We start from the raw sequence: 13,624 nt of genomic DNA, 5'->3' as shown, positions 1-13,624 counted from the left end.
CTAGGTCTCCATGTGTTAGAAGGATGTTTGAGAACATCTAGCCAATACTGTTTGGGTGTGTGCAGGAGAATATCCAGATTTTTATGGCCTTACAATTTTTTTTTTTAAGCAAAATACATCCATTAAAACAGCACATGCTCACTTTTAAGCCTGGGAAGCTCCTAGAGCAGTTTAGCAGCAACAGGCTGCTGAGATATGTAACACCTGCAAGCTTCTGCTACATCTGTACTGAGCACACACTGAGGAACCTGGATCTCCATGAAGGCTGCAGAGTGTCTACCCCAGCCTACCATTCTAGATGTTGTTCCAGTCATTCCCACTGCTCTAGCAAGCCAGTCTCTGATGGACCTGTGGTCGGATACACAACACAGGTGAAGTTTTATGTAGGACCATGAGGTCCATACTGAGAACTGAAATGTTATCTACAAGTGTTAAAGAAACCATTGATTTAGTTATATGTATCCTGAAGTAAACTTTTATTTTCCTCTTAAAGATAAGGTTTTGCAATTATAGACTACTAAGGCGAGGGCCTGGTCAAGAGCAAATGTTCTCCTTCCCTGAGTCTAGGACATCCTCTCTAAGACTCCCGACTCCTGCTTTAGAGCGTCTCAGCAACAAAACTGATCCCTTAACACCACGACTTCAGGAGAGGTAACGTTAGTATATGCACCCATCAAGTTTTGAGAACCTGACAGCAAAATGCCATCATTCACAGAAAGGCAGTTTTGTTATTGCTTGCTAAGTTTCACCTAAGAGGCACCAAAATAACAACCCACAAGCTCCTTCTGCAGGATGAATGCTTTCAGGGCTGTATATGACATTCCTGCAGGCTTGGTGACCTCAGGCAAAACTACTAGCAACAGCTGAATTGTCTCAACTGGCACGGGAACTGGCTTCCAGGGGACAGAAGGGCATAGTGTGGCACAGACCACACAGGAGCCATCCTCTCTCTGAACACACAGTCCTCCAACACTACAGAAACCTTTAAAGAGGCATAAGGAAAGGCTGTCCAACTGCCTTGTACTGCATGTGTTTTTCTAGGGTTCCATTCACAAAAGGATGCGAACACTTGACTGAAGCACTGCTTCTTTTGACACACAACCTTTTTAAAAACAGTGTTTCCCCAGAATTTCACAGGACAACAAATAGAAGGAAATGTTCCATTTTATTTTCAACAGTTCATTTCTCAGATGTAAAAAGTCTGTCCCAAAACAACCAAGAAATTATAAAATACAACGTCCACATGTTTATACTGGTAATTTTATTCCTGCAGGAGATTTGAGAGATGAAACAAAAGTTAAAAGTAGCATTTTATTTCATTTCAAAACATGTTACTTCTGAATAAACTTAAAAGGTCAAAAGCATTTAAAAGTTCTAATGGTGGTGGCTTAATAGGAATCTTTCCAATTGTGAACTCCTTTGCTTCAAACTCTTGCCACTCTTCAGCTGAGAGTTCGCTCTTGGGTGTGAATAACTTCTCTGAGGCAGGGCTGGAGTTGGTGGCTGCAGCAGACGCCGAGGTGACACTGGCGCTCTGTCCAAATAAAGCACCGCTCGAAGGCGAGGCAGAAGTGGCTACGGTGGCACTGAAGGCTCCAAAGGCTGCTGGAGTGGTGCTTGCAGAGTTGGCAGCAGAAGCACTGCCAAAGCCTGAAAAGCCAGAAGTCCCAAAGCCACCAGCCGTGGCAGCTGCTTTAAAGGAGAAGGAGGCTGCGGATGGAGCGGCCGGGCTGCCAAGGCCAACGGATTGGGGTGCGCTAGGAGAGGATGTTGTCCCAAATGCAGGAGGATTTGCAGCAGCAGCAGACCTCCCACCAGCAGCAGGGCTGCTCCCAGATGATGTTGAATTGATGAGACTGGAACTGGTTTTAAAGGAGAAACTGCTGGCACTGGTACTGCTGCTGCTCACAGGAAAGCCTGCAAGTAGAGAATTTACAAAAAATATTAGAATTTACAAAATACAACTGCTGTAGTTCAAGGATGCAGCAGCAAACCACAGAGAATGTGTAAATGTTTTGGCTCTCACAACAGGAACTTACTTGACAGCCCAAAGCCTGAGGTTTGCTGTCCTCCCATTCCAAAGGCAGGTGCTGCTTGAGTGCCCGTGGTCTTGAAAGCAGAGAGCTGAAAAAATGCCAGAAACATACATGGAAACTAGATTCCAAAACATTTGAAATAACTACTTGAAATAAAGCCAGAGCTGTCCAGTCCTATTGAACCCAACTCAGACCATGCTGGACAGTGATCACTCCTCACAACTGCCTGTTCTTGCAGTGCTTTAACTGCTCTAAGGCCATACCTGCTCTTCTCTGTAAAACCCTCCAGAAATGCAAGTCTGTTACAACTGATCCATCTTTTGCCTGTCAGTCAATGACCCCCTGGGAGCTCTCAGTCTCACCTCTTACTGTTCCAGGCTGTGCTCTGTGACTGTATTTAGGGCACGGCTTTGACTCACTCTGCTCCTGTCCTCAGCACATCTGTGTCTGTTACTGTCTCCTGTGGTAAAGCCCAAATCCTGCTTGTCCACCTTCAGCTCTGAACAGACCAAGGGCTGGGATCACATTCCTCAACCTTCCCTGCACTTCATGCAGACTGCACTCAAATGGAGCCACTTCCTCTGCCTCCCTCATTTTTCCATATGGGCTTGAACTCAAGCATTAGCTTCGGAAAAAACATCTCCATTCACAAGTGTTTGTCACTTTCCCAGGACCAATGACTCTTTCTATCTTCAAATGTTATCCAAAGGGCTTCTCTCCCATCCATGTCTCAAGTCTGACACTGGCCACATGCTCCATTTCTCCTAAGGTGTCCTGGAGGGGAATTCTTGTCCAGTCTGCTGATCCTCTCTTGGAAGAGTCAACCTCAGCACATGGGAAAAAAGGTGTGGTGGGGATGATTGGCCTCTTCCTGGTCATGCACACAACCAGATCCCAAACTTAAGCTCTGCTTGTTTTCCTGTGGCTTGCAATGAGGGTATTCCCAAGCTGGGATCCAGCTGCTGCCTTGCTAACATGGAACCATCCCTATGCATGTTTTTCCTCAGTTAACTGAAGGGGTTTATAATAACACCTGGAATTCACTGATTTCAGGAGTCCAGAGAATATGCCCAGGTGGCACATCACAATTGCCACATCTCAGAAGTCTTTGTAACCATAATAAACATCTGTGTAAATGACTTCATTAAAAAATGACATCAGGCACAGAGACATGTTGCCATTTGTGAATACTTACCAAAGATGCTTTTGTTGATGCATTTAAAGCTTTCAACTGAAGTAGCCGATTTTTCCATTGTAATACTAAATTTTGGACAGCATCTATCTGAAAACGGGTAAATAAAAGCATGGTTTTATTACTGAAGGCTTAAAAACAGAAGAGTCATCTGGCAACTGAATTGAAAAAAGATATTTAGAATTAGAAAAGAAATTTCATTAACCCAATAACATATTTTATTTCCTGAAACTTCAATGTGAGGCGCTGATGTCTTTGTTTTTAACAGAGAATTCCTTTAAACTCTCTGACTATTGTCCTTACATCAACCCTTTTACTTTACATCGGAGTAACATGCAAACAAGTTCTGGGACTTTTCAAATCCAAGTTCTATTTTTTTTCTGAATTAGATGCTTGGGGAAAAAAATGACACAAAACAAGATATGTAAGTTTTATATGTATGAGAATAGACTCTTCAATCGGCCTTTCCACTTATGTACTCGGTCACTAAGCTGAAGGCCTAAGATTTACCTTAGCTTCTACCACATTTTCAGGAAAAAAATACCCACTTTCAAAACACTGTAATTCGTAACAGTTCAATTGTATCATCCTAAAACATTACTTTTGATGAAATTAACTTCCTTAATTTAAATCAACTCCCTTAAGTGTGATGCATCAGGTAACTGCACAGAACAGTGCAGCAATAAATGCTATCTGTCCCTTGATAACTCTGATTTAGTATTAAGCAAAAACCTAAAAAGTCTTCAAACAACCTTTCAGGAATTTCAAACCTGAATTTCCTACATTTATACTTAAGTTTAGCAACACATCTAATTAGATGCCTCGCCTAATTGAATTTTCCCTAAAACTTAAACGAATAAAACACCTAGTGTCACAAATGCCTGCAAAAATTGAATGAGTAATCTTTTTGTAGACAAATTCCTTAATTTTTCAAAAGAGTCTTGCATCACAAACATCAATAATTCTTTTGTGTCTAATCACATGCTGGAAGATCATGTTGCTTGGTATCTGCTCCTATACAACAAACTGGAAAATTCAGATTTTGACCCAGTTTAAGAATAGAAACACGGAAAAGACATGCTGTACTTAAACATCTTATAAGAGAACTGTATCATACAGTTGTCATCTATACAGTGAGAGTTAGAAAAACTTGCATTTTCTGCTTTGATGAGATCGCAATTTATTTATTTATTTAAATAGCCATGTAGAGCATATTATTATTTATTATTATTTTGGGTTATTATTTTAATTGAAGTTTAGAAAAATATTATGTGTCTCCCGTCTCTAAAAATGCAATTCTGGTAAATCTAAACATATGAAGCAAGAGTGGTGACAAGAGCAATTCCTTCTGTAACACAGAACCAAGAAGAGGAAAGAGTGCAATGTAGTTTGAATTAATTTGTACTTGCATCTATCCAACAGCCTAATTTCTTTCCTGGCACAACACTAAACTCTGTTAGCTTCCTTGGTATTGACAGGACTACAAGGAAGGAATGATATATATACACACAGAGAGATGTTTTATATAAAAACATATGTCTTACTTCCAAATGAGTATATACATATCTGCTTCTAGAAAAGAAGTATCTGCTATTTTCATCATTAATTCCCTACAACAAAGGTATGTAAAAGAACAAGGTCAAATTCTATTTAAAGCATCAAATAACCACCTATAACAATCAAACTGACTAATAGCGTATAAGGTATTAAGCTTCTGAGACAGGATTCAAGTAACTTCTACAAATAACACACAGGAGCAGGGACAAGATTAAGTCAAGGAGTGTCTAGCAGCTATTTTTGCATTCACTTTGATGCACAGGAATTGAAAAATATTTTGGCATTCTGATTATTTTCTAGAGTTGGGAGATAAATGAATCAAGAGTTGCCATCTGAAGAACAGTAACAAGTCCTGCCCCAAGAGTGTCCACACCAGCCAACATTTTAAAAATACTTACATAATTCCCAATGATATTGTTTGCTCTGCTGTCGTAATACTCCAGACGCAGCTCTTCTGGGGAGACATCTGAAAAGCCTGCAAGGACAGGAATAGTCAAAAACCTCCAAGAAAATAGATTGATACTTCCAACTGCCATCTGCAGTTATGAAGACATGGACCTTGATACATTGTCTCTCTTAAGAGAGTTACAGTTTAAAAAGAGAGTAACAGACAAAAAAAAGATTCATTACAGAGTGTCAGAGGGGTGACCCTCCAAACTGAATCTGCCATCAACTAATATTTCTTTCTGTTGTATCACAAGACAAATCATCACCTTGTAAATGGCTGCTCAGAGGTACAACAATGTGGCAAGTCACAGAAACATCCTAAACAGCAGCAATACACAACTACACAACACTGAAAACATTACCTACCTGAGACATTCGGCTTTTCTTTCATTGGTGAGTAACATGAAAATATCCATTGTCCAGAAGATTCCCAAATTTCCATGTCTTTCACTACACATTCACTAACAAAATAAAATCACAGATGAAATCGTGAAAAATCACATGAAACTTTATTGTCAAACCAAAAATGCCAGTAGCAATCAATTCAAACAATTGGTTTGAATCCAAATTCAGAGTCAAAAACCTGCTATCATGAAAACCAAGTGTTTTCTTAATGTAATCTTAAAAAGAGTAATGGAAAGTGTTTCCAAAACCTTGCTTCTTTGGGAAATCATACTGCTGCTTCTCAGTACCTCCTGCAGGTGCTGGTCACTTGTAACTGACTGTAAAATACACCTCTGTGAAACCAATAGTTTTGCTGTTGGCAGAAAGATCCGTTGTCTTAAGTGACCAAAAAAACAAGTAAAATAATTCATTTTCTTAAAGGGGCTCTGATTTCTTATTTTCAAGCCCTGAAATCTGTTTCCTTCCTTATCCTCCTGATCACAACTTAAATACCACAACATCTTACTAATATCACAGTTGACTATCTGCCCAGGCCAGGTCCCAAACAAGAATCACTTCCTCCCCATGCGAGCATCATTCCAGAGAACCAAATGAAGTGATGTTCTCTATGCTTCTTCCCATGTCCCAGCTTTCTCCTGTCCTCTGTATTATCTCTAGGAAGTCAATAAGCTTTCAACCTGTTCATTCTAAATGCTTCCAGTAAGACAGGACTGTAACTTACAGAAGTCTCTCCTCTTCGTCTTTAGAGCCATCAGCAACACTTTGACTGTTGGCTAAGGCAGAGAACCTGTTCTGTGAAAAGTCTGCATTTCTGCTGCTGCCGCCTGATGATCCAAAGTCAGAGGAACCAAAGAATCCTCTTCCGTGATCTCTGCTGCCACCCCATGTATCAGACTTGAACGAAGATGGCTGGATAACATTACTGTATCTCTGGTTAGAGGTGCCCCATCCTCCTCCTCCTCTTCCACTAGTAACTTCCAATTAAAACAAACAAACAAAAAAAAAAAAAAAAAAAGAAAAGAAAAACCAAACATTTTAATATTTTAATCATTAAGATATGAATCAACATCAACAAAAACTGTAAGTATAAGTAGTCTTACAGTGACAATAAAAAGTTTGAAATTAAAACGTAGTTTATTCCTAATAAGTTAACCTCATTATTAAGTCAGCTTAACTAGTGAGTTACCCAGGGTAGTTCTCAAGTCCTACTTACTTCTCAAGCAGAACAGTTTGGGTTGGAAGGCGCCTTTAGAAGTCATCTAGTTCGATCTCCCCTGTGCCTTAATGAGCAGAGACGCCTTCAACTACATCACCGTGCCAACAACTTGTGTGGCACTGCAGAAAGACACTGGCTCAGTTTTGCTTAGGTTGTTTGATGAAATAACTACCCCAGCAGAAAAATATTAAATTGAACGCACCATTAAGTTTATGTTAGGGGCTCCTGCCTCCGTAGCTACAGCAGGGGCTCTGCTCCAGCACAGAGAGCTCCTGAGTTTCATTTTGAGACCTCGGACACACCTATGTATGTTGTTACAGGCAAACCCCGACCCTCCTTCCAGCAGGAATAAGGACAAGCGGCTGCAGTGAGTTCCTGCCGTGCCATCACGGCAGCCCCCAGCTCTCTGTCGTGCCCCTTTCCTTCCCAAAGCCCCCGAACACCCAGAGCAGATGAGAATGGAAACAGCCTTCACTGGGTACAACACACAGCAGCTAGAAACTTGCTCGCTGCTCATGAGAACAGAGTTTTCCAAGCTGTTTTCCCCCTGCCTTGCGGCACATCCCGCAGTCACAGAATCACAAGATCAATTAAGTTGGAAAAGAGCTCTGAGACCATCGAGTTCAACCTATGACCAAACAGCACCTTGTCAACCAGACCACGGCACAAGTGCCACATGCAGTTTTTCCTTAAACACCTCCAAGGACAGTAACTCCACCACCTCCCTGGGCAGACCATTACAATGTTTCGTGACTTTTTCTGTGTGCCCAACCCAAACCTTCCGCGGTGCAGCTTAAGGCTGTGACTCCTGGTTGCCTGGGAGAAGAGACCGACCTCCCCCCGGCTACAGCCTCCTTTCAGACACTTGCAGAGAGCGGTAAGCCGCCCCCAAGTCTCCTTTTCTCCAGGCTAAACACCCCCAGCACGCTCAGCCGCTCCTCACAGGATCTGTGCTCCAGACCCTTCGTCAGAGCTCAACTCGGCGAGTGCCGAACCAGAGGCTGCAGCCGACCCCCGCCCGGCCCGCTCTGCTCCGGAGCTCCCGCCGGCAGCGGCCGCACGGAGCGCCCGGGACGGGCAGCCCCGCCCTCCCGCCCCGTGCCGGCGCGGTGTGGGTACCGTGGGCCGGGGGCGGCCCGGGGCGGCCCGCCCCGCCGCGGGGGTGCTCGTTCCAGCAGCGGTCCCCGAAGCGGCAGTAGCCCCGCAGGAAGAACTGGCAGACGCCCATGGCCGCCCGCCGTCGCGCGGCTCTGACGCGCCGGGCCTGCGCCGGGCGGGCCCCGCGGGCGGGGCCGTGCTGGGCTCAGCCCCGGGCCGGGCCAGCCGGGCCCGCGGCCGGCACCGAGAGGCGGCGGTAGGTCGGCGCATACATCCAAGGGATAGCGCAGTAACAAGCTGCTGGTAAAGCCAATTCGGATTTGATTTGTGCTGTGCAGAGCTGCAGTCACGGACACAGTAAAATAGCCGCCCCTCGGCTGTGACCGCCCCTCTCTCACATGAGCTCTTCTCCCCACAGCCTGCGCGGTAAAAGCGTTTCTGTGCTGTGTCTTTACGGGGAGACTAAGGGATGTATAGCCCATGGCTACAGAATCATCGGGGTCGGAAGAGACCTTTAGGATCATCCAGTCCGACCACCAACCCATCCCTATCACTGTAATCCACTAAACCACATCACCCAGCAGATCCAGGTGCCTTTTAAACACCTCCAGAGACGGTGATGTTGTCTGCAAAAATTGGATTTATTACCCAGTGATAAGCCAATAATTACGCATTTGAAAGACTGTTTATTTCAGAATTCCACAAGCCCAGTGCTAGATGGCATTCCACAGATCAAGCACACCAGCTATCAAAACTTTTTGCTATTTATACATTTTAGCAAACAAAGGAATTAGCATTCCTTGGCTACAAGTTACATTGCTCTCTTACTAATTCTTATTATCTTCTATTGGTTAATTATTCTCTTAGTTTTCATGCCAATTAGTCCACATTCTCAGTCTTTCTCTTCTTGTGGGTCCATTGGTTTCTTGGGTTGGTGGTCCACGAGCCAGTGGTTGCAGATCCCCCTGCTGGAATTACCTTTTACCCAGTCAGAGCTGGTTTCAGCACAGTTGCTGAGTTGTTTTTATTATTTTCTTCCTTATCTTGGGGGTTCTGACAAATATTCTTGTGGCGTGTAAATTCTACATTCTTGGTGTCCACAAACAGTGGTAACTCCTTCTTCCCAAGCTTTGTTAACCTCACCCAGGTCTGAGATCACTGAAGCATGTCCAGCCCTGAACCCTAACAAGGCAATTCTACCTACAAGTAGTTTGTTTTTCTAACATATGAGCATCATTTAGAGCTTGCCAGCTGCTGTTTCAGGGATTAAATCTCCTTTTTTGTTGATTAGGCTTGAAAATATATAAAGATCAAGCATTAAACAGCATCCTTTCTTAGGAAAATTGTACCACATATTGCAACAGTGACTCCACCATCTCCCTGGGCAACCTATTCCAATGCCTGACCACCCTAACAGTGAAAATCTTTTTTCTAATATCTAATCTGAATCGCCTCTGTCTCAGGTTAAGGCCATTTTCTCTAGTCCTCTCACTGTAGGTACAGTATAGCTTGGAGATGTTGAGCTGTTGCTGTTTGAAGTGTATAGAAGTGGCTGGCTGGCACACAGAGGCTGTGCTACATTTAGGGATTCCCTACCCAGCACCCATGTGAACAGCCATGTAACAAAGATCTCTGTGCACCAGGCACAGCATCACCAGCCAGGCAAGGGAGGGATTGTCCTGCTTGGCTCTGTACTGGGCAGCTTCATCTCAAGTCCTGGGGGCAGTTTTGAGCACCTCAGTATAAGAAGGATATAAAGCTGGTAGAGAGCACCCAAAGGAGGGCAATGAAAATCAAGAAGTGCCTTGAAGGGAAGCTGTATGAGGAGCAGCTGAGGGCACTTAGTCTGTTCAGTCTAAGAAGATGAGACAGAGTTGCAATCTACAACTTCTCAGGAAGTAGATGGAAAGGCACTGATCTCTTCTCATCACTGACCAGTGACAGGACCTGAGGGAATGGCCTGAAGTTGTGTTAGGGGAGGTTTAGGTTGGGTATTAGAAAAAGGTTCTTCAGCCAGAGGCTGGTTGGGTGCTGGAGAAAGCACCTCAGGGAAATTGTCACAGCACCAACCTGACAGAGCTCGGGCACATGGTGTGACTCTTGGGGATGGTCTTGTACAAGGCCAGGAATTGGACTTCGATGATGCTTGTGGGTTCCTTCCTAGTCAGGATATTCTATGAACTCTACTCTGTGTGCAAATCTGCTTCTTGCACCCAGTAGAATCCATATTTGGGAGTTCTGGGTGTCCAGGTAGGATGGCCAAAAGCCTTGACTAGACCATCTTGCTTCCTCTGGCAACAGAGAATTGGATGAGACACGTCTGCAGCATGTACTGACCAACTGATGGCAGACTCCATCAGATCCTCTCCAGTATCAAGGTGGTGAGCAACTCAAAGGTGCAATGCTGCAGAGGGACTCAAGTAAGTGCAAAAAGGGGAATAGGATTCTTGGATTGGTAGGTGCACTAGTGTTCCTCTTTCAAATGGTGTATGTTTATCAGTGTAACCAATCAGGGGGACTGGGGTTATGTAACTACTGAAGGTCTGGACCTGAGGGTAAAAGAATTGTGTAACTTGAATGCTATTAAATTTAATGATGGGAATTTGCCAATCCACAATTCCTCCTCATAGCTGTCTAGGATGAATCCCCAAAAACTGGAATGTTTAGAGGAGATCCAGTGACTAAAGATAAAAAGAAGAGATATTGTCATCACTGGTAGTCACTTTTAAATTGGAGTATGGGGAAAATGTGTCATTGCAGACTAATATTATCTTACAGTGGATGTTGGAAAAGGGGATGAGGTTTTATGTAAAAATGTTAGTTCCCTTCATTCCACACCCCTATAAGAACAGAGGGGAGATGGATAAAAAGGATACAGCTCAAAATATAGAGCACAGAGAAGCAGTGGGTGCAGAGCATCAGCCATTTTTTTCTGGACATGTTCCTTGTACTACTTTTGATTTTTTTGAATTGGAAATGATCTGTTGGTTCATAATGAGAGAATCCTGAAGGAATCAGCTTTTGGAAACTATTATGCTGAATCATAACCCCAGTTGGTGGGATATGCAGACTACATTGAACCCCTTTTTAATGTGAACGAAAAGAGAATGGCATTAGAGAAGCCAAAATGATAGGCAGGAGCTGTGGGGTCTGAAATGGCCCCTCCTTTTGACCTGAATTCATGTGCCATTTGTGGACAGGAAGGGTCAACTTAAAGATGAAAACATTAGGATGCTGGAGGATTTTGATAATGACTGAAGGGGACTGGAGGAAATTTTGGAGGCATCCCTCACAGATCATTTCGTTTCAGTAAAGCTGGGGAATAAAACAACTGATTTTTGAGAGACAGCAAAGGCACACATTCAGTAATAACTATCAGTAAGGGCTCACCAATAAATTTACGATACCAGTTGTTGGGGCAATGGGGAAAAAAACTTTCGTGGCCAGTCCTACATACCACAGAGGATACATTTGGAGACAATACATTGATACAAGAGTAGGTTTTAAATAACTAACTGAAACATTCTTTCTTTTGACACCATATTTTTCGTACAGTTTTGTACAGAATTTCACAGGACAGCATATAGAAGGAAATGTTCCATTTTAGTTTAAACAGTTCATTTCTCAGATGTAAGAAGTCCATCCCAAAATAATGTTCAAAAGTTTATATTTGCACATTTAATTCAGCAAAGAGAATTGAGAGAGGAAATAAAAATTAACAACATTTCAGAATAAATTGAAAAGGTCAAAAGCATTTAAAAGTTCTAATGGTGGTGGCTTAATAGGAATCTTTCCAACTGTGAACTCCTTTGCTTCAAACTGTTGCCACTCTTCAGCTGAGAGTTCGCTCTTGGGTGTGAATAACTTCTCTGAGGCAGGGCTGGAGTTGGTGGCTGCAGCAGACGCCGAGGTGACACTGGCGCTCTGTCCAAATAAAGCACCGCTCGAAGGCGAGGCAGAAGTGGCTACGGTGGCACTGAAGGCTCCAAAGGCTGCTGGAGTGGTGCTTGCAGAGTTGACAGCAGAAGCACTGCCAAAGCCTGAAAAGCCAGAAGTCCCAAAGCCACCAGCCGTGGCAGCTGCTTTAAAGGAGAAGGAGGCTGCGGATGGAGCGGCCGGGCTGCCAAGGCCAACGGATTGGGGTGCGCTAGGAGAGGATGTTGTCCCAAATGCAGGAGGATTTGCAGCAGCAGCAGACCTCCCATCAGCAGCAGGGCTGCTCCCAGATGATGTTGAATTGATGAGACTGGAACTGGTTTTAAAGGAGAAACTGCTGGCACTGGTACTGCTGCTGCTCACAGGAAAGCCTGCAAGTAGAGAATTTACAAAAAATATCAGAATTGTTAGCCCAAGGACACTAAACAACTGCTGTAGTTCAAGGATGCAGCAGCAAACCACAGAGAATGTGTAAATGTTTTGGCTCTCACAACAGGAACTTACTTGACAGCCCAAAGCCTGAGGTTTGCTGTCCTCCCATTCCAAAGGCAGGTGCTGCTTGAGTGCCCGTGGTCTTGAAAGCAGAGAGCTGAAAAAATGCCAGAAACATACATGGAAACTAGATTCCAAAACATTTGAAACAACTATTTGAAATAAAGCCAGAGCTGTCCAGTCCTATTGAACCCAACTCAGACCATGCTGGACAGTGATCACTCCTCACAACTGCCTGTTCTTGCAGTGCTTTAACTGCTCTAAGGCCATACCTGCTCTTCTCTGTAAAACCCTCCAGAAATGCAAGTCTGTTACAACTGATCCATCTTTTGCCTGTCAGTCAATGACCCCCTGGGAGCTCTCAGTCTCACCTCTTACTGTTCCAGGCTGTGCTCTGTGACTGTATTTAGGGCACGGCTTTGACTCACTCTGCTCCTGTCCTCAGCACATCTGTGTCTGTTACTGTCTCCTGTGGTAAAGCCCAAATCCTGCTTGTCCACCTTCAGCTCTGAACAGACCAAGGGCTGGGATCACATTCCTCAACCTTCCCTGCACTTCATGCAGACTGCACTCAAATGGAGCCACTTCCTTTGCCTCCCTCATTTTTCCATATGGGCTTGAACTCAAGCATTAGCTTCGGAAAAAACATCTCCATTCACAAGTGTTTGTCACTTTCCCAGGACCAATGACTCTTTCTATCTTCAAATGTTATCCAAAGAGCTTGTCTCTCATCCATGTCTCAAGTCTGACACTGGCCACATGCTCCATTTCTCCTAAGGTGTCCTGGAGGGGAATTCTGGTCCAGTCTGCTGATCCTCTCTTGGAAGAGTCAACCTCAGCACATGGGAAAAAAGGTGTGGTGGGGATGATTGGCCTCTTCCTGGTCATGCACACAACCAGATCCCAAACTTAAGCTCTGCTTGTTTTCCCGTGGCTTGCAATGAGGGTATTCCCAAGCTGGGATCCAGCTGCTGCCTTGCTAACATGGAACCATCCCTATGCACGTTTTTCCTCAGTTAACTGAAGGGGTTTATAATAACACCTGAAATTCACTGATTTCAGGAGTCCAGAGAATATGCCCAGGTGGCACATCACAATTGCCACATCTCAGAAGTCTTTGTAACCATAATAAACATCTGTGTAAATGACTTCATTAAAAAATGACATCAGGCACAGAGACATGTTGCCATTTGTGATCACCTACCAAGTGCTTTTGCTACTGCATTTAAAGCTTTCAGCTGAATC

General features: G+C 43.9%; 2 protein-coding genes across 2 annotated transcripts; both read right to left on the bottom strand.

Moving 5' to 3' along the window:
* Window positions 1-1,146: 1,146 nt before the first annotated feature.
* On the bottom strand, window positions 1,147-8,087 carry LOC128818609 (nucleoporin NUP42-like). Its single transcript, XM_053998105.1, has 7 exons — window positions 7,973-8,087; window positions 6,359-6,611; window positions 5,599-5,693; window positions 5,184-5,260; window positions 3,232-3,318; window positions 2,040-2,124; window positions 1,147-1,917 (listed from the first exon to the last, which is right to left on the bottom strand). Exons 1-7 carry the CDS (start codon window positions 8,079-8,081, stop codon window positions 1,322-1,324), a joined length of 1,302 nt encoding a protein of 433 aa, XP_053854080.1. The 5' UTR covers window positions 8,082-8,087; the 3' UTR covers window positions 1,147-1,321.
* Window positions 8,088-11,253: 3,166 nt separating this feature from the next.
* Window positions 11,254-13,595, bottom strand: LOC128803689 (nucleoporin NUP42-like; the record flags this gene model as incomplete). Its single annotated transcript, XM_053970924.1, has 3 exons — window positions 11,254-12,258; window positions 12,392-12,476; window positions 13,584-13,595. Coding segments are annotated over 3 exons (678 nt in total), but the record flags the coding sequence as incomplete, so codon positions are not given.
* Window positions 13,596-13,624: the final 29 nt, after the last annotated feature.

This window comes from Vidua macroura, chromosome 1 (genome assembly GCF_024509145.1).
Source record: "Vidua macroura isolate BioBank_ID:100142 chromosome 1, ASM2450914v1, whole genome shotgun sequence".
Lineage (NCBI taxonomy): Eukaryota > Metazoa > Chordata > Aves > Passeriformes > Viduidae > Vidua > Vidua macroura.
This window is presented reverse-complemented; position numbering and strand designations above follow the sequence as displayed.